This window comes from Lepeophtheirus salmonis, chromosome 12, assembly GCF_016086655.4.
Source record: "Lepeophtheirus salmonis chromosome 12, UVic_Lsal_1.4, whole genome shotgun sequence".
Classification (NCBI taxonomy): Eukaryota; Metazoa; Arthropoda; class Copepoda; order Siphonostomatoida; family Caligidae; genus Lepeophtheirus; species Lepeophtheirus salmonis.
In genome coordinates, this window is record NC_052142.2 from 10,358,388 (window position 1) to 10,379,763 (window position 21,376).

The 21,376-nt window shown below is 29.3% G+C and overlaps 1 protein-coding gene across 17 annotated transcripts in view; it reads right to left on the reverse strand.

The window, feature by feature from the left end:
* LOC121127106 (protein grainyhead) overlaps nucleotides 1-21,376 on the reverse strand; it is a 37,857-nt gene that overhangs the window by 13,775 nt on the left and 2,706 nt on the right. For 4 of the 17 annotated variants that reach the window (XM_071892054.1, XM_071892050.1, XM_071892051.1 and 1 more), the window contains exon 4: nucleotides 14,654-14,735. The exons of the other annotated variants lie outside the window; for them this stretch is intronic. In XM_071892054.1, the coding sequence (XP_071748155.1) occupies nucleotides 14,654-14,690 (37 nt within the window). In that variant the 5' untranslated portion in view covers nucleotides 14,691-14,735. The remainder of the gene's footprint in view (nucleotides 1-14,653; nucleotides 14,736-21,376) is intronic. 17 annotated transcript variants of the gene reach the window in all.

The following is a 21,376-nucleotide window of genomic DNA, read 5'->3' on the forward strand; positions in this document are numbered from 1 at the left end:
TAAATAAGCTTGCGTCTCTCCCTCGTCAAGACGCAACACTATGGTTGATAAGCTCCAAGAAATGGTGTTCAGAAAACTCATAAAAGGCAAAAACAACTGCTTAAATGGTCACAACAACGGAGGTAGTAGCTTTGGATGGTTCGCAACTAGTTTTTTCCCTTAAAGACTTTGGTATGATCATTAGGTTTTCCCATATTACATAGTCAATAAATATTAATTTTTTGTCACTTAAGGATAAGCTCCAAGAAATGGTGTTCAGAAAACTCATAAAAATGCAAAAACAACTGCTTAAATGGTCACAACAACGGGGGTAGTTGCATTTGGTGTAGGACTATAATTATCAATTGTGTATAGCATTCATGAGAATAGTATGTTGTTATACAAGCATAAATAACAGGGGGAAAATCTTTTTTGATGCTCTTAATAAGGAGTAATATCGCCGGACATTACTACATAATTAGCTTCAGCTCTAAATCTTTACGATGTCATGTTAGAAAACTACATTAAATCAAGAATGATTGCCTGAATCGTCTTATCAGTTATAAAGATGTGAGTACCTTTCCATAAATGAATCTTAAACTAAAGAGCTTTTTTCCAAATAAGTTGGAAAGAAGGAACACAAATTGATTCAAAATTTATATATTTTATTTCCTTTAACTTATTATAGAATATATACTTAACCATGATCTGAGAAAAATAAATTCTGAATTCAATAATTGCCTCTTCTATATAAGTAAAATGAAATTAATATTTCGCCATGTCAACAATATTTGTAGTGTGTCTCAAAAATGGTTTCAAGTTTTTCTTTTTTCCTTCCTATGCTTACCAAATATATACCCTCGCCCCCTCTGCAGATTTACTTGTTTCTTGTAATTTAGATATTGAGTTTTTCCTTGTTATAAAAATAATATAACTCAGGAAATTATTCTTATTAAAAAATGGATAAGAATGATTTTTTTATAGAATGTACATTTACACAAAACGATAAGTTTAAAAATAATTGACTTAAGTATAAAAATATAAGTAAAAATCTTTAAATTAAGATAAACAATAATTTTTTATTCATAAGATATAATCATTTTTTTTGGTTATGCACGAAAAAGTCTTGTTTGACCTCACCCAAGGAATCGAATGTGTATATTTGTCTTTTTTTCTTTAATTGAAATTTTCTATATATATACATTTTTTTTTCACATAAAGACTTCATTCGTTTAGAGAAGTTACATATATAAAAACATCTATAAATAAACATTTTAGTTTACAATTAAGCCCCTAAACTAAAGTCATTAGAACAGTTAATTAGCACAGTGAGTAAAACGATAATTAAAATACTCTGTAGTAATTTATCACATTCCATAAAAATCTTCAAACAAAATTAGTAAAATGATCAGGCAGAAAACAAATGAATAAGAATTATCAAAATCATACAACTTAAAAAAACAACATAGGATGGAGACAAAAAGACAACGAATAAGCATTGGATGTACTAAACTTTTTAACCCGTCTGTGGATGTGTATTAGACGGCGAAGAAACGTAATATTGTCTTTTGAACAATATGGGTAGTAACGTATCAAATCCCCCGTCTACTTTCACGCTATATTAGAAGAATCCGGAATTTTAATGGCAAATACAGAGTATCTTGCAGCAGTTGAAATAAAAATAGCTCTAAATTCTTCGTTTTGGATAGGGACACCTTCTGTCAGCTTCTCTGCTATCCTTTCTACAGCTCGAGAGGGCCAACTCTATGGCCCTATTTTGTAGGATTAGTCGACATATTTGAAGTGAGCCCGAGTAAAAGAATAGCAGTCACGAATGTATCACTTATTCCTCCTATGTTAAGCAATATGAATTTTTTCAGTGTATGTAGTGAAGGACAGTCCGCAAATAACTGTATTAAACAATTTTCCATAGTCCTTGCAAGTAGCATTGAAGAATATACATCCTGACGATATTTGAAGTTGCGAAGTGAATCGCTTTCCATCTTTTACTTTTAAAATTGAACCCATGATTTTCTTCTATCACGACATGGGTAGGCCCAATATTTTTAAAAACTTGTTGCAAATTTTGTCAGCTTCCTTTTTATAATTTAATGCAAAAGACATTCTCAAATGCCATGAAATGGGCATCATGTAATTGTCTGCAGCTCTCTTTAGTGGATAAATAAATCCCACAGTTGAACATTGAATCGTTGCATAAAGCATGAAAGGAGATAATGTCCCTCTATAAGACTAACCATTCGAACGAGTCGTTGCTCAAAGTGTGAAAGGAGATAATGCCCCTTTATAAGACTAACCATTCTAACTGTTTTGGTTCCACGAGGTTTTTAAAATAAAATTTCTTTTTAGAATTCTGTCGCCCCACATCAATGGTGGAAAGGGATGAAAATGACGGTGTACCTTTCCAAATAATCCTATGTGCTGCCACTAAAGATGGAGATAATTCCACCAAGTGATCATTTATAATGATATTATTTTTTAATTACAAATTAATGCTGCCTTTGTTAAATCGATAGCCAGGCATGTAATGATAACATAGAAACATGAAAAGTTAACCTAATTTCTTAGGACAAACCTAAAACGCAAGAATACATCTGTTTGACCCTAACTACTGTATTATTAGCAGCTGTGCCAATGATAATCCCTCTTAACTCCCCACTTTTAGAGATTATAATGGGTTATTTTATCCAGGATACAATCGAAAATGGTATGATATATTGCTAAGACTTTTTCTGGAGCATTATTCCGTAATAAATAATCCTAGTAAGGGAATTGGTGAGACAGCTTTTATGTAATTCCTTTAAAGTGGATTAGAAGACATTATCTTAGAATTTGCAGTACCTGACAATTGCTAAAAGCTCTGTGTTAAATATTTTACCAATACCGTTAAGAGGATATTTGAAATAAATACATCCCAAGTAGATTTTAAATTGTGGTAATCTGCTATACCAGTAAGAAATTTTAAAATTCGTCTTCACCAAGGCCCTTAAAGCTCTAGAATATTTTAAAACCTGTTGCATAGTGTCTTCACCTCACCAACATCAGTCGATAGATATCCCATTTACGAGTGGCAGGAAATTGCCAACCCATAAGAACAAAAACACATATTCAAAGGAAATATATATTGGACTCTATTAAAAATTGAACCATTAATTACATAATGAATTTTTAAGATATTTTATTGATGAATTACTATACTATATCAATGATACCTACCTACGAAATCTCTAAAGCTTGCCTTCTTATTTAGTTAATCAAAAGTTATTGTTTATTACTGTTGTGATGCTTTGAACTTCTAATAATGCCATTAATGTTTGTTACTCGTAAAAATTAAGGAAGTATGTTTTTTAACTGCAGTTAGTCTTAAAAAGGCCTTGTTTCTTCCCCAAACAATGGGCAGATAAGTTCATTGTCCTCATATGGGATTCAAAATGTCAAATTTTACTCCAAAACAGAAAATGTATTTCATTTAATGTAGTTCACAAGGACACTAATGTCCTTGTGGAAGAACTTTTATGAGAGTAAGATGAAAAACACCAAACTGATGCCTAATTGGTTGGAATGACCTTGCTGACTCCTGGATTAATAGAAAACCAGTTTTTTTAGATTTACATAATACAAGGGATTGACAAAAGAATATATATTGACTACAACATATATCTACGTTATCTTCTATATTAAGGTCGCTGAGTTTTTCGAGAAAGAGTTATCACTATCAGCATAAACTCACTGATGTGATATAGGAGTTGAAATTGTTTGCCAAAGAAAATACTCTGATATCATAATAGAAGAATATCAACGACGATTTGGATCCAGAATTGATAGCTTCAATAGTTCTGCTATAAACAAAACCTTGTATTTCTTGCACCAATCAATGTATACCATCGATATAACTTTGAATACTTAATATTATATCTTCATTTATATATATATATATTTTTTTTTTTTGCATTTTGACTTCGAAAAAGCAAGGAAATTTAGGAGCGAAGCATATGTACTCATTACAGAAAGTTTACATCTTTCATGGAAACCTTGCAAATGTCTAGTAAAATTGTCTTCTCCCAAACTTGTTTTAAATGTTTAAATCTATTTTGTTATATAAATAACATCTTTATTAATTTTGTTTAGTATTTTTATAGTCATTAATAGTTGAAAACACTAAAAAGGATGTTAATAGGGCCTTAAAACCTTATTTTTCTTCCATTCGGTAGGATCCAAAATCTTCTCAGTAATAGGAAGAGGGTTAATGGTTACAAAGAAACGAGTTGGCTCACACATATAATCACAAATATCTATTTCGAGTCCCATAATGATCCTATGAATGATGATGATCTTCGTCTCCATTATTGTAGAGCTGAACTAAAAGCAGGGGAGAGAAATTGATCCTGGAGAAGGGAGTGAGAACCCTACAAAAACTTGCTTATTTTTTACTTCCTCTTTGAATTGTCGAAAGAGGAAAGGAAGAGACAAGGGGATGATGACATTAATGATTGTCGATTGATGAATGAGAAAGAGGAGGATCACGTAGTGATAGTCGATGAAGAAGAGGAAGAGTAATGACAGTATTTACTTCTAGTTCCCAAAGTATAAAAAATATCCACAGATCGGGATTTCTTCGTACTCAATATTAAAGATTTATGATGACGCCATTTCTAATTCATAAACACCATAAATTATTCATATCCGTGTCCCATCGATCACTAGTTCTCACTCATCTCCAATGCCGACTGCCCAGCCCTCCCTTAAGTGTTGGATTGGTCCTAGGAATTTTTTTCCCCGCTTCTTTCAGTCTTTTTTTATCGGTTGGATAATTTTTAACATTCAACGGTCCTAATGACCAATATGTTGGTCTTTAAGTCCTACCCCATTAGACATATTTATAAATATTCTTCCCTCATTGTTAAGATTGAATAAAAAAATTATTTTCAAAACCAATTTTTTCCCTCCTCTCTTCTTCAATCATATAAGATATTCCGTAATTATTGACAATATCCAAAGTAAAAACTAAAAAAAAAAATATTAAAGCCGAATATTAATATATAGAGAGTGGAGAGGGTGTAAAATTGTCTACGATTCTTGCAGATTATTATTGATTTTTCTTTCACAAAAATAAACAGTTTTAGGCATAAATGGATATTTAAACCAAGGAGCCCCAATAATTTTTATTTATATACTAGGTACATATATATGTTTTATGTTGGTATTATAAATCTTGAGGATCATGGAGAGCTGGCAATCCCTCAAAATCTGCCTACTCTTTTAGATAGGAGGCGGTTATAAAAAAAACCCCGTAAGTTCACATGGTAAAGAGGAGAGATTAAAAAACCACGCGGTATATCGATGACTCTTTTCAATATTCTCTTAACTACTACTGTTATAATTATAGAAAGCTCTATCACCCTAGGGTATTAGAAATAAAAGGTTATATCATAACGCGTGTACGACTGATGTTTGACTTTCATAACGATTTTAATACTGATGTCATTGTAGATGAGTTGTTGTGCATTATGTCAAAACATGTTTTTCTTGCCTAGCAGTCGGTACGATAAATTAAATTGAAAAATCTAGCAATAGTTACGTCATAGACTATAACGTAATTGCGTTTTTTGTCAAAATATGCCTGTCATGCCCAGCAGTTAGTACAATACATCAGATTGAAAAATCTAGGAAGCCTAACCTTGTATTTTTATTAACATTGCTACCCCCTATGAAAGTAATACTTTTTATTACCCTAAATCAAAAATTAAAAAAATATAAACTGATGTTAACCAGAGTATTAATTCAATAGAACCAAAACTTTTGCTCCCTCTTACTCATTGCACTCTACAAAATGTTTATCCTTACGTACACCAAAGGCTTCGACCAATGTACATCCTTCCGTTATTTCGTTCACTTTCTCAAATATTTCAGTTCGTTCGTTTATATTTGAACTGTGTGAAAAAAAAAAAAAAAAAAAAGTGAAAGAAGAAAATTTTGTGGTAACAGTAAAAATAAATCTTCCCGTGAGTGAATGATAACAAACCTCGGAGTTTGTCAATACAAATGCATTGTACTATAGTTTCCAATGGAGTGACTTAGCTCAGTGGATAACGCACTCAGAGGTTATTACCTTGCACTGAATGCAGGAAGGAGCGTACAATCATATATACAAGGTTATACGATAACGTATTTATGAGTGATGTTTGACTCCCACCACTATTTTATTAGTGATGTCATAGTGTATTATTAGTTGCGTGTTTTGTTTACATTTTCCATCGTATAAAAAAAGAGACAATCTACATTCTTGGTTCTACAATTTGACAAGGTCTTCATTTTATTAAAATACATTCAAGCCCATTGAGGATCTTCCTCGCCGTAGTGAACCATATGAAGCTAAGTATAAGTTTCTACAGATGAGCACTTCGCCATAGTGGACTACAGCAAGGAACGAAGAAAATTGTCGGATTTCACTCAAATCCATTGGGAAAATTGAATTAAAGGCTTTTTAGTTATTACTTATTAGCTATTCTGTGTTAACTCTTGAGCCTTGTCATCATCAAATCTATAATTCCATGGAAGAAGAATATATTCAATTAATATATATTGTAATTACTTATAAGTTATTTGTATTGACTGTTGTTTGTTAGGATGGCTATAAATTATCATAAGTATTCTTCATCCAATAGAAGATACTAGATGAAGTCCCCTTGGAGAATTTGTGAAATTCAATCTAACAAAAAATCATGCTATTTCGTCACTCCCGGCATTAAAGAATAGGTCATTGTGATAAAGTCCAACATAATTGCACATACTATGAATCATGAATTTAAAAAAAAAAATCGTAATATGCATTGCTATGTAATGATTTAATTAAACTTAAGCATGTTAAAACGAATACTTTATTGAAATTCATCCACAGTCAAACAGTTCTTATATTCACTGTGTGGATTTGACACAAGAAGAAAACTTCGCTCCCAATAGCATTACATTTGTTTTCAAGAAGATTTCTTTTAACTTGAAAAAAATGTTGACCATCCAATTTCTGAGGAATTGCTTGACAAGGTTTTTAGACTTAGCTAGAACACAGGCACTCACATTTCGAAAGTTTATTGTTTATAATGAAATAATTAGCTTAAAAAATATATATATATAATTTCCGTCTCTATATTTTAACTAATGAAATGAGCAGTTTTTCTCCCGTTACTTGCTATTTTTCTTTTTATACTACTTTTGTTTACAAACTTAATATCCTTTAATCTAATGAATGTACGAGGGTGATTAAATTTTTTATAACTTCATATTCTTCCTTAGGATACTTTTCCACAATTATGGTGATGAGTTGATTCATCACATAGTTTCGGTATCAAAAAAATCCCATGAAACTTAACGAAATGCTTCTCTATTTTTTTGCAAAATTTCCAAACAAGATGCCGATGGTTGAAGCAGTCCCCCTCTTGACAATGCTTTAAGCCATGGACTTGGAGGAGCTTGGATGCCGGAAGTATTACACACCAGAGTGGGAAATTTTGATGTAACGATTTGGCCACATATCCAGCAACATAAATAAACCCTTCATTTTCACAGATTTTAGAAAGATGTAAATCATTAGATAGTTATTCCTTGTATTTTCATCATTATTTATATCTTCCTCAATCTCACCTTTAATGATTTGAGGATAAATTATCGAATCAAAGTCTTGATAAAAATCGATGTTATCTTTTGAATCTACTTCACTCAAAATAGGACCTCAAAGGAGATACATTAGTGCATTGGTGATCCTACAACCTGTAATTTGTTGAAACATAGAAACAAAACATTGGCTTTCTTCAGATCTGATGGGAGAATTCTCAACAACCATTTTTTTCTGACCCACTTATGAAGAGTATCCGAAATTGATCCATGGCCTCTACTGCATAACAATGAGAGTGGGTTTGTCCAATATATATTATTCTTGAAAAAAAGTTTTCAAGACAATCTTGATTTAAATGAGATGTCAATATGTATGGAAGGCCAATTTCATTATTTATATATTGATACAATGATATCAAAGATTTTGATGAAATACTTATGCCTTTTTTGATAGGGCTTCAAAGCAGATGACTTAGGGAACACCACGTGAACATTTTTATTTCTCTTAATTTGTTTCAGTATGCCAATCACATTCATGCTGCTTTGGAGAATACCCTTTTGCATATCAAAATTTACTCCATCGCACATCCACAGTCCATTTTTTATATTGGTTGGAGCTTCATCTCATAAAAGCACAAGACAGCAAAGTTTCCATTTGGAGTTTCGTTCGATTTGATTTGTTGAGCGATAATTTTAATAATATTTGATTGGATTCCAGGAGCTTTTTTAAAATTTCGGATCCACCGTTTGAGGGTTGTTACACTAGGAACCGGAAGTAGACTACTAGATTGGTTGTAACGGTAGGCTTTTGAGGAAAGATACTTCAGTATCAGTCCTTCAACAAAATCCCCCTCATTCCATTTTCCAAACCTCTTCCCACTGATAATGAGTTTTTTAATTGAGATTTAGTATATCTTTTTTCCAGTTTTCCTTTCATTGCTTCCTTAAAATTGGATTTGGATTTTAAGAATCTAATTTCCGATAGAAAGATTTTCACTTTTTCGTGTAAATCTGCATTATGTTTCCTTAGTGACTCGAATTCTAGAATGAGTGTATCTTTTATGGTATTAGAAGCCCTACTAATTTGTATAATCCGGGATAAACATGCTTGATTATATGTGTTAATCTTTTCTAAAACAATTGTTTGAGTTGATTTTACGTTGGTTTTGGATAAATTGTCTAAGGTCTTCAAGAATATTTCAATAGAATCTTCTTCAAAATGGTCCCCTATCTTAATTCATTTTGTTTTCCTTGGAGCTTGCCCAAATCCTTCTCCGGATATGAGATTTCTGGAAGGGATAGCATCTTCTTTCAATTTTCTTTTTACAATTATTCCCAGTAATTCACCTATTAAATCCTTTTTATAAGCATTTTCCTCAAAATGATTATCATAAATTCTAGGGTATTTTCCTAAGGGGTCCTTTCGATGACAAGCACTTTCCCATTTTTTCCTCCTTGACGGATCCTTTGGAAAATGATGATAAACTATGTTGTTAGGAGAACCACAAATAGAAACTGCACAACTGACAGTTTCCTTATGCGAATATATTATACTTTTTCGGAACAGCAAATAGGTATTATTATCGTAATAATAATAATCGCTTAGTAATGATATATATATTGTAAAATGTAAATAAGATATAATATCATACTCCAATGATACCAAACTTCTCTCTCTTGGCCTACAACGTCGTCCAAGTTCTTAATTTTGGCATTTTGTGAATTTGTATTTGATACCTTTTCTATTCTCTATGACGTCAAAACCTCCCTCTCTTGGCCAGCAGTAGGTACGATACATTAAATTGAAAATTGTAGAAAGCTGGATTCCATGATGTTCTAACTGTGTATTTCTATTAACCTTTATATATATATATTCTTTTTTTTTTTTTTTGGGGGGTTGGAAGGAAGTGCTTGGTTTTTGGAACCTTGATAAAAAAAATTCAAAAATTTAATTTTTTCCCTGAGCCCAATTTTCCCTCAAATTATGTTTTTTTATGCAAATAAATCCTTAAAAAAATTGCCCCCATTTTTTTCATAAAAAATCTGCTAAAAAAGGTCATTCATTGGGACGGGAGATACAGCCCCTTCCAGCCTCCCCTGTAAACACCCTGGTATGTACGTGGTAGGTTCGATACTCGGTCACTCCTAGATTATAGGTTGGACTAAAAATACAATGTTTACTTATATTTAATAGATGGAACTCCATCTGACCAAAATTTATGTACATAATAATAAACTTCTAAAAAAAAATCATATTTATATTCCTTGTTTTAATTATTTTATATTAAAAAACTCAAATTTGGTTAGATATTTTAAGCTGGTTTTAGTTAATTTGTGTTTTGGTGCGTTATCAAGTGAGGGAATTGGTCATATTGAATAAGTCTTGAAAGATTAAATTTATATAATATGTTTTTTAAAATGGTATTAATCCCCAAATGAAAAGGTATTGTTTGTAAATACCAAAGATGATAATTTCTAGAAAGAAAATGTTGTTGTAACCTCAACTGTTCAACTAATTCGAGCTATCTTACCCTTAGTTTTAGAATAAGTCTTTATAAGCTATTATAGATACCCAATCACAATCAATTAAAAAAGTTCATAGAATGCAGTAATAAATTTTATTTTTTAACTATTTTTACTATTAATAAAAACTTGGCTGAAATCAGTCAACAGATAATTCTCATAAGACTTGGGTTCCTAAAGCTTCTTCCTGCAAATAAGGTCATTCGAGGATGCTCCGAATACCCTCAAGGCACCTATTCTATATATTTTTTTATTCTATAGTTAAAAAAATACTGAGCAAAAGATTATTTTTTTCATAACCTGTCCTATCAGACAAGTTAGAAACTATCTGTCCTACAAAAAAAAATACCTTCCCTATAATTTGAAAACTTTGTTGTAAAAAGTACTTCATGGGGAGTTATAATCCAGAATTTTTTTTTTAGCAATTATCAATGTATACTTAACTGATTTTATTATTTGTTGAATTTTATTTTAATAACTGTTTAACATATTCAATTTTACCGTGCTTTCATACTAAGAGTCTGAAATAAAGCATTTCATTTTGTAAATTGGTTTTAATATCTTTAATGACAAGTAAAATTTTATTCCAAATTTATAACTCTCAAAGTCAAGTTAATTTTCATATAAAAAATATATTTTAGTCCAATAGGCTAACAATTGTAAATCATTGCATAAACCGGTTTTCTACTTCTATCTCTACCAAAGTACCACCTTTGAATTTGAAAGTAGTTCTTCATATTTTGAGTGGGAATTTTTTTTTAATCCCCTTGGGAAATGATGAAGTAGAGAATTCTCCGTATTAATTTAAATTCTCCATTTTGAAAGAATTAGTTGCAATAAATAAAGCTGATATTTTGTCTGCTACCTCAGGGAATTCTCAACAGAAAGTACAAAACAGAATGTTTTCCTTTATCAACTAAAGCTGTCCATCACACGTAACTGGTACAAAAGCTCTAATAGGTTTTTGTTTGTCATATTTTTCTTCGATTCTGCCCTTTTTATCAGACATGCTGTCTGAATACAGCTTGGCTACCTTGCTATTGTCATTTTTAACTTTAAATCCAAAATCATTTTCATTTCATAAATTGTCAATATTTTCTTCAATAAAATGACATAAAAATTTGAATATCAACTGATGCCGATGTTTTGTTTAAACATTCCAGTATTCAAACTAGTTTAAACATTCCAGTATTCAAACTAGTTTAAACATTCCAGTATTCAAACTAGTTTAAACATTCAATATTTCCCTGAATATTTTCAATTTTTGTAAACAACGCTTATGATGATCTAGATAACATCTTATTTTACTCTTTTTTGTAAATGAAGTACTTTTAAAATTGATATTTGTAGCTTTTCATGGAATTTAATTAAAAAATGGCAGAAATTGTAAGAAGAATTTTTTTTTTATAATTATTTTTTATCGGTATACTTTTTTTTTACCTTATTGCATTTTATAATGAAGTAGTCAGGGAATGTGCAATCAAAATTTGAGACTTATCAGCAGGAAATAATGGCTTTCGATTTAAATTTTTTTAAATAAATCTGTATTCTATTATTATACTAGGCTTGTTTCATTTATTTTTTTAGCGTTGAGTGTTTAATGTTCAACCGATTTTTGGAAAAAAATAATTGTGTTACTAGCTATATGTAAGGCTGAATTGGTAGTTAGAGGTATATTCTCTTATAAAAGCTGAGTGAAATAAAATTATACACCTGACAATATTCTTTATTTTGGGAATAATATCATGGAAAGTATTTGTAACTATCCCAATAAGTCCTACTTTATATACCGTTTCCAATTCAATATGAGAATAGTCCAATTCAAAATGGAATACTACAATTTAAAATGTCCACTACAAAATGGAGTAGTCAAACTCAAAATAGGAACAATCAATTTCAAAATAAGAATAGTCTAATTCGATATACATATGTATATATACAAATATATAATTTTAGTATTACTCCTTTAATATATAACCATTTAATCTAATTATGATATCATTTTTTGTATAAGTACTGTAAAATCTATCATAAATTTAATATTTAAAACGTTGAATCTCATTTTAGGTTTGCAATATTCACAATTTGTTTGTACATATTATAACTTCTACAAAATTGCAACTTTTACACAAAATGTAGGTATGTTAAACAGTCTGAATTAAGTCAAAATATGAATTTGAAGATGAGTTTTTACATTGAGTATGATGTAATAAATATATTATTTATTAAAATCCAGAGAAATAGGGAGATTCGTGGTCGAAAATGAGATCAGTTTTCTCATTGAATCGCACGTACTAACAACTGGTTTCTTAAGACTAGCATATTAAATATAAGGCAGGAGTTTTTTTATTATCATCGAATTCAAATAATGTATTTCTTCATTTAGGACTGATTCAATCACGGAGCCTACACTTTCCTAGATGTGAATTGTACGAGGCTCAGTTACCAGAAAGGAATGAGTATAACAAAAACATGACACTACTTTGATAATTTAATAGCACATACAAACTTCTTCATCTCATAAAAACTGATTCCATCGAGCAATTTTTATACTTTTTTCACTAATGAATAGAAAAATGTTCCTATAATTAGAAGGGTCATTATTGGCCCAAAAGTCGATATGTATTAATATATTATATGATCTTACATTCAAAAGTAAATTTAAATTCCAAGTCCTTATATTATGGCTATGACTTTGTCTTCAAATTTTAATATATATATATATATATATACCCTAGTACTTTTAAAATAATACACATTCGGATTGGACTACCATAAATATATTTGAATATTCGCATTTCGAATTAAACTATTTCCATTTTGAATTGGACAATTCCTATTTTGAATTGGACTATTCTCATTTTAAATTTGCCTATTCCGGTTTGAACTGGACTCTTCCCATTTTGAATTTGACTATTCTCATTTATAATTCGAAATGTTATAAAATTTTATCAAGAGAACTAATAAATTAGCTTTGATTCAGTTGATTAAAATTGGAAGTTAGGAATTCGGAACCATGCTTCTAGTTGCAATATTGATTGATAATAAACAATATATTTGGGTTCTAGCTTCAAAGCATTCGTTCCAGTTTAGTGTTCCACTACTTAGCTACTATAACAATATTAACAGACCAGATATAGTCATATTTTCAAAAATTTGAAGTTCGATAATGTTTATTTTGTTGTTAGCGGTTGAGTTTTTGCTTCAATTTTTCTAATCAGTGATCTGAACGTTGATTAATTGAATTCTAATTAGCCCCTTTGAAACTATGAACAATTATCAACAATAATTGAATAATGGTTCCATAGTATTATTGGGGCTTTTCTGTCTCTTTTCAAATAAAAGGTTTCGTAATACAATAAAAGTAACATCGTGAAAGATGTTAATATTTTGATAATCCGTCACACCCCAGGGAAGTCTGCTATATTATATTTTGGGTATACCTGGTTTTTGGACTTTTTTTAATTTCAAAAATCCATAGCTATCTTGAAAAAATGTTTAAAAAATCCACAGATATTTTTGAAAAAATTTCAAAAAATCCAGAGCTATTTCCAAAAAATTAAATTTCTTGAAAAAATTTAAATTTGAAATATTAAATTAATTGGAGAAAAATTTAAAAAGTTCATAACCATTCATAGAAAGTTAAATATTTTGGAAAAAAAAGTTGAAAAATTAAATTAAATTTCAAATCATTAAATTTTCTAGTAAGAAGCAAAAATTCCTTAATTTTGGGGGGGGGGGAAGTACAGCTACTCCAGCCCACCCTCTGCAAATGCCCCTGTACCAGCTATACTAAAAGCTAAATTACTATCCAACTCGCTGTCAAATATATTTTTTCAGATTTTGACAAGCTTTTTGTATTACAAAAATATGATTTAGGTCATACGTCCACAAAAATCCGGTGTTTTTCCCGATTACACACAAAATATGTTGAGAAAGACTTGCAATGTAAAAGAAAATAAGCTTAAATAATAGGTATCCGACAAGTATTAATATAAAGCCCTGAACTGATTGTTTATGTGTAGAATATAAAACCTTTAAACAGCAAATAATATATAAACTTTAGTTCAAAAGCATTTGAATCAGATGGGTAGTAGAAATGGGCTGATATCACAATATTTTCGGATATCATTAAAAAAATATATTTAGATTAAATATTTTAAGAATAATTGGATGTATAAGGATGGAATAAAAAAATAACAGCTTAATATTAGATTTGAGTGACAAGATTTTTACTAGGCTGCGGAATTTGAATTATCCTTTCTGAGTCGTAATAATTTAAGAACAAGCGGTCATTCATCTGGTTTGAGATCTTGTGGGTTAATGCTTTACCTGATAGAGAAAGTTGACTCGTGAAAGCTACATTTCTTTGAATAAAAATATTTGATAAATAAAAATGGATTCAATAAATTTGATCACCATTTGATTATACTAGAAATATGATTGTTTAAAAAAAGGGCAATTTTTATGGAAGACTAAATTGATTAATCTTGGTAATTAATAAATCTTATCTTGGATTTCTTACCTAATTTAATGACCAGAAGGTAAACAATGTGTCGCATTCATTCATCTCAGTGTGAGTACTCTGTGTATCAGGCATTCTCTGTCTAAAAAAATTGAACAACAATTTATTTTCGATTCCCTTCTTTTTTTCTGATTGCATCATATAAAATATCAGAAGAAATATGGAAATTTCTACAAATTTTTCCCAAAAACAATAAAATACAGATATCGGATATTTTACCCGATATATAGGTTCTCCACTTTTGAGCCGATATATCAGCCCAAATCTTTTTGGAAAGTGAAGAAATCAATAATTTAAAACATTGTTTCTAAATGACAAAACCTCAGACATTATACCGTCCTTGGTCGTAATATCATTGCCTCAGCTATACATGATCTGAGACCGATCACATTGGGGGTCTTAGAAATGGCTACCTATTATGTTTACATACATGCATTCTCTGGAATATGGTTGATTTTACTTGATATTCTTCATCTTTTCATAAATAAAATACCGATTTTAATTAAATATTTAAGAATAAAATAAGAAATGGATGGGTGTTTAGAAAATTGTACTCTCACCTATCCTAGAATACTTGTTTTATACACAACCATTCCATAGTCCAGTTATTTTCAAATGTTATATTGTGAGACATTGTATAGAAAATAATCAAAGTACAGAGTAATCGATAATTTTTCAATATGTATTAATTTTTATTTTAGGGACCCCTAATAACTGTATCTAAAATCAATAAAAAAAAATTAAAGTTTTTTTTTTTGGAAAAAGTAGTCATTCAACGATACCTTAGCTCGACAATAACTTTATGAAAGCAGTTCATTTTTTCCGTTCAATATCCAAGTCTAGTATATCTAGAGAAGGTAATTTGTGAGTATTTGTTGTGTAAAAAGTAACTCATCCTCTTGATGTCATCAAAAAAAGATATGGTAGCTATTAAAGTTTGCATATTTTTTTCCAACTAAAAAGTTATTTATTTTGGTATCATAGTATTGCTGCTACAAACAACTTTTTGGAAGAATACAGCTACAAAAAGGAATTCTTGATCAAGGGATATATACTGTGTCAAATGATACGCTGCAACATTGTCAGTTGAAATGTTTTGACGTCGCCTCGTACGCTTCAAAATACTCATTTGTCTTTCTTTATGTATCTCGACTTCGAATAGAGAAGTTTAACATTCCCTATGTTTAGAAAAACACAATTCAAATGATTTTTTAAAAATAAGGATAGTGGTCTGTTTTTAGAAAAATAATTTATATTTTATAAACATTATATTTAATAATTTTATAAATATTTAAAATTCTAAAACTTTGGGATAATCCAAATAATTTTGAAAAAATTCGATAAAATTCAGAATATTTTATTTTTTAATAAATAAGCTTGTGAGAATGAATGAGTTGACAAATAATGATTTTTTATTTGTCCCATATTTAAAAAAATGATAAATTGATAAAAATAACGATTTATTTGAAAAATTATCATAATATATTCCTTAACATTGAAACGCGTAATTATACAAAGAAATTTTGTAAATATAATTGTTTCCATTTCAATGTTGTTGTTTTAACTATTATGTTCTGATTATTGACCCTTGTAACAAATTTTTAACATAGATAATAATTCTAAAATATAAATAAATAGAGTGGAGTATATAACCCCCCTTGCTGATTTTGTAAGTTTGTCGAATAATAAAGATTATCAAAAGCCACTCCATTACCTTAATGTGCTTCTTCTCGAGCCACTACTTTATGGCCATGGCATTATTTTATTGGGCTTTTGAGGCTAGAAGACCTATTAAACGACATATTTTAAATTCCCTGCTCTGAGGGAAGGAGGTTGTAACCCAATATTTCCTGTATGCTGTGAAGTCATCCTATCCCCTTAGTACAGAAACACCCCCCTCCAAAAAAAAAACATAACATTTGCACAAAAATGGGTTAAATTTAGCATTTTTCTTCCTCCAAACACTTTATTTGCTGATATAATATTTCTCACTTTGAAATAAAGCTACCTTTACAATTAAAGATAGTTCTTTCCTTTGTCAGTGGGGAAACTTAAAAATTTGGACAAGGGATCAACTACTCATTTTCTTTACCATATATATATGTATTCTAATTGTATCCGAAAATCATCAATAACTTTTACATTTTTTTTTGTCAGATGTCGATTTTAAACTTCTCAAATCCTGTATTTGTGTTTTGAAGGTTAACTGGTTGAGTTCGAATAACTTATTGTTAAGCTATACAAAATTATCAATTATATGTCCACATTATTATTACGTGCTTTTTTAGAGGGAATGGCGACTATGAAGACTAATATTATACAATAGAGTGGTTAGAAATTTTATTTTATTTATTAAATTTTTTATGCTATGCAAAGTTTCAGTATGATAAAAAAGTATTAGCATATTTCCAAAAGCAATAAGACATAAGCAAACATTTAAAAAAATATTATATATATGGTGGTGTGACTGTCCATAGCTTGTTTAAAAAGTTGTTTTTGAAAGAAATGGCGCAGGCTGCTAATAATTTTCACAGCACCCTTTATATTTACATGTTTTATTTTATTTTCAATAATGTTATCATTCAGTGAGCTCTACTATTTTTCCACAAAGACAGTACTACCGGCTGTTTCTTTTTTACAAATAAAAGTAAACAACAGTTTATAGTGTGTTACACTCATGCCCCATAAAAATAATGAACTTTCATATTCATATTTTCATCAATAAAATTTGAGCATAAAAATTTAAATACTACGTTCGATTAATCATAAAACTCATAGTATGTAAATTTCATTTGTTGTTTAAGATGATATGAAATACCGATTTTGAATATATCGTCTATAAAGCAGAAACGTATGGTGTTTCAAAGATGAAAACTGTCAAAATAAATTTTTAGCTATGAAATATGGCTTGAATTATTTAATGATATAATCTATATTAATGAAGCAATGTTTGTCTTCTTGTCTGTATGAATGTCTAAATATTTGACAAGTCACTTAATGCACTGTATATAAGACTCAATGATGTATATCAATAACATACTTTGATCTAAGAAATAACAATATAGTCGTATTAATGAAATATTGCAGATGTGGGCATCAAACGTGTATACATGGTGCACTGTACCCTTATGTAAATTATATAAATATTTTTGATATAAGAAATAATAACGTAGTTGTATTAATTAAATATTGTAGGTGTGTGCATGTATAACAAGAGTATTGTTTTTATTTGTTTTTGTTATAAGTATCTTATGTATATCATAATTTATGTGGAGTTTCAATATAGGTTAAGATTTGAATAAAATATTAACGCTGTTTAGTTAAAATGAATTTTTGTTAGTTTTATTGGTGATTGCTCTTAAGACTAAAATAATAATCAGTCATCCCTACATTTTCTTTTCTCAGACTCTTATTTTTATTCTTTCATTCTTGAGAAGAGATCCTATCATATGCATTGTATTATTACGTATTATTGTATGAAGTAGTTACTTGTGAGAGTGCTCCTGAAAAACGGAGAGTAATAGTGAGGATTTATTAGGGAGCTATCCTCTATATTATTTTAAAACATTGTCTTTTTAGCCAACGCCTAATTACTCCGGACAATGCCGGGTACTACCACTAGTATTAATGTACTGCATCATTATTATCTTCATACATACGACAATTCAAAGTCGAAATGAATAGTTTTTGAGAACAATTCTCTTGTTGAATTATTCTAAAACCATTTTAAAATGCCTTTGTTATGTTTAAAATTCAAGTTATCTTTGCTTAAAGTTGAGAATGGGCGCCAGCATACTAATGTTATATGCTTTAGGGTGTATAAAGATGCAAATATTTTCAATGAATAGAATCAATAGATTCAATATCAATTATATATAATTCTTTTGGACCCATCATCATCAGGATAAATCTATCCTTGAGGATTAGCGCAGATAATCTCCATAGCTCATCTTTTGATCCAAATGCATTTATAAAGTATGAATTCGTATGGTTTCCATCTATCACAATTAGTAGAAGTACGCGGATATTCTTGGATCACATTCACAGGAAATCCCCGGAGTGGGTCCCAGATTCTTGATTTTATTCGCAAGATAAATTTACTCTTACACTTTTTGAGTTCTACGCCCTCTTCTAACTTTCTTTCTTTCCTTTTTTCTTCCATGGTGTTACCTCGTTAACACAAAATACCCTATGTATTTTGTTGTCAGCTGTCAATTCTCTTTTTGATACGTCATGGCTATTTCATAATTTCTAAATAAATAAACGAAGTAACAAGTTATATTTAAATAAGGGATCTGTGTAAAGAAAAACTAAGATTATGAATTATAAAAGGAAAAACCGTTGATGAGTGTGCTCTTTCTTCTTTTTTGTTCATTATTTAATAAGTCGTTAGTGTGTTGACATGTCCCTCTAAAAGAAGAATTCTCGCCTATCTTTGCCCTAAATTTTTAAAGAAATTCATAATCAAATAAATATATACGAAAAAGCATTCAACATTACGCAAAGATAACTGAAGCTTGAATAATAAAAAAAGATATTTCAAAAACGGTTTTGGAATCTTTCAACATTAGGCATTGAAGTATATTCATATCATATATCCTTAAAATATATCTTAAAAATAGTAAAAAATTATATCCTATTTCTGAAGGCCCTAAGAGCGATGGAGAAATACTAAGGCCATATTGGAATCAAGGGATCCAATTCAAGTATTTTGATTTTTTGACATTATGGCTGTTGAATACCGCTAGTAATTTCCGCCAATGTAAATGCTATTCACTGTAATTTTCCTTTATTACAATTCTATGAACTGGACCCACATTGGTTGCATCATCTTGCGGTATAAATTTTCTAATAGTTTACTCACACCCAATTATAACGTTTATTTAATTAAAAAAATTGCGTTGATAATAATTGTATATAAACAACAAGAATTAATCAATTGAATTAAAATTAAAAAAAAATAATTTTAAATATATATTAATTAATTAAGAGTCTTAGGATTTTTCAAAATTATAAATAATACATTTTTGCCTAATCATAATAAATTATATCTTTTCGTATTATTTTATGTAAGGAATAGCTTCGTAAGAAATTATTATCACAAATCGGTCCTGACTATAAGATATAATTTATTATGATTATGCAAAAATATATTATTTATAATTTTAAAACTCCTAAGACTCTTAATTAATTAATTTAATATTCTGCAATATTTTATATTCATGAAAACATAAGTGAGAATATGCAAACATCTTTAATGTGGTCAATATTACCTTATTGGGATGGGCGAGGGGTTATATAGGTCTATAGACTAATCATCTAAAGAGTAAAATATGGATAGTCTAAAAGAGGTCGATCATATATCTATAATATATTGTAAAAACTAAACATTAATTTATATATATATATATTGTTATTATTATTTTTTTTTTGGGGGGAGGGGGAGAGGAACATCCATAATTTCTTCCCTGATATAAATCTGCATTGGGATGTTGATTAAATTCAATATTATAATTTAATAGCACTTTCTATAGCTATTGATTTTAATTGATTTTATATCATGATTTCATTCATAAATAAATTGATAATTTAAAAAAAACGTAAATAAGTGGCACTCATTTTGTTTATTCAATTATTTCAATATTATAAATTGTCATTAAAGACAATTTTACTGATCCCAAGATTATGGAATATTTCGTATTAGAGGAAGAACAAATGGGGGGGGGGGCGATCATATGTTTTATTGTGTCTTATGATATCTAGGTAGCAGTACACTACCAAGGAAATCAATATATTAGTTGAGTGATAAAAAATTAAAAAGTTATTAATTTTTTGGGAAGAAAAGACTACTCTTAACTTTATATCCTATATTTCCAATTCAAAAATGAACTTATGAACACGGTCTATTTTTTTAAAAATTGTCCTCGTATCCATCACATACAAAATAAGTAAATAGATTAAATAATATTATACTTCTGGTTTACCAATTGTATACATAAACTACGAATGTTAGTATTTGACAAAGAAGCATATATCCTGCCTACTGAATGTCATATAAATAAAACAAGTCAGATTTGTATTTCACTCATAAGTATTCAGCGTTGAATGTATTTTGTTAATCTCCCAAACATATTTCAAATTATATGAAGTAAACGTCGACAGACTGCAAAATGTTCATACCAGAAATAGGTAATAACTAATATGCATAATGACTTTTTCTGTGCCAAAAGCTTTTAATTATTGAAACATTATTATTATTATTTTAATTCATTGAAGAGGTCCGGATTTCAGGAATAAATATAAAACCCTCAGAATTTTACCATAAAAAAAGTACCAAAGTCCTGGAATCTACGAAATCTGAAGAAACAATTCTTTGTAAATAAATTTATTGGTATGATTGGGTTCGATACAAATTTAAATATATCTCTCAGCTATGGTAAAAAAAAAAAAAGTTTAGAGATCTTGGCTATATTGCTTTTCTAAAAGAAGAAAATGAGCAGGAGTAAGAAAATTTGATTATCTCAAAAGAGTGTTTTGAACTATTTAACAAAAAATTTGGAAGTTTCTTTGGAAAGAAACCCTAATCCGGGGAATGGTGTTTAATAATAAAGGAAAATATGTTAAAATATGTTATATTAATAAAATGATATTACTGATTTTATTAATAGTTATCATATTTAATGTAATTAATGTATAATGTAAAAATTGTCAATAAAAATAAAT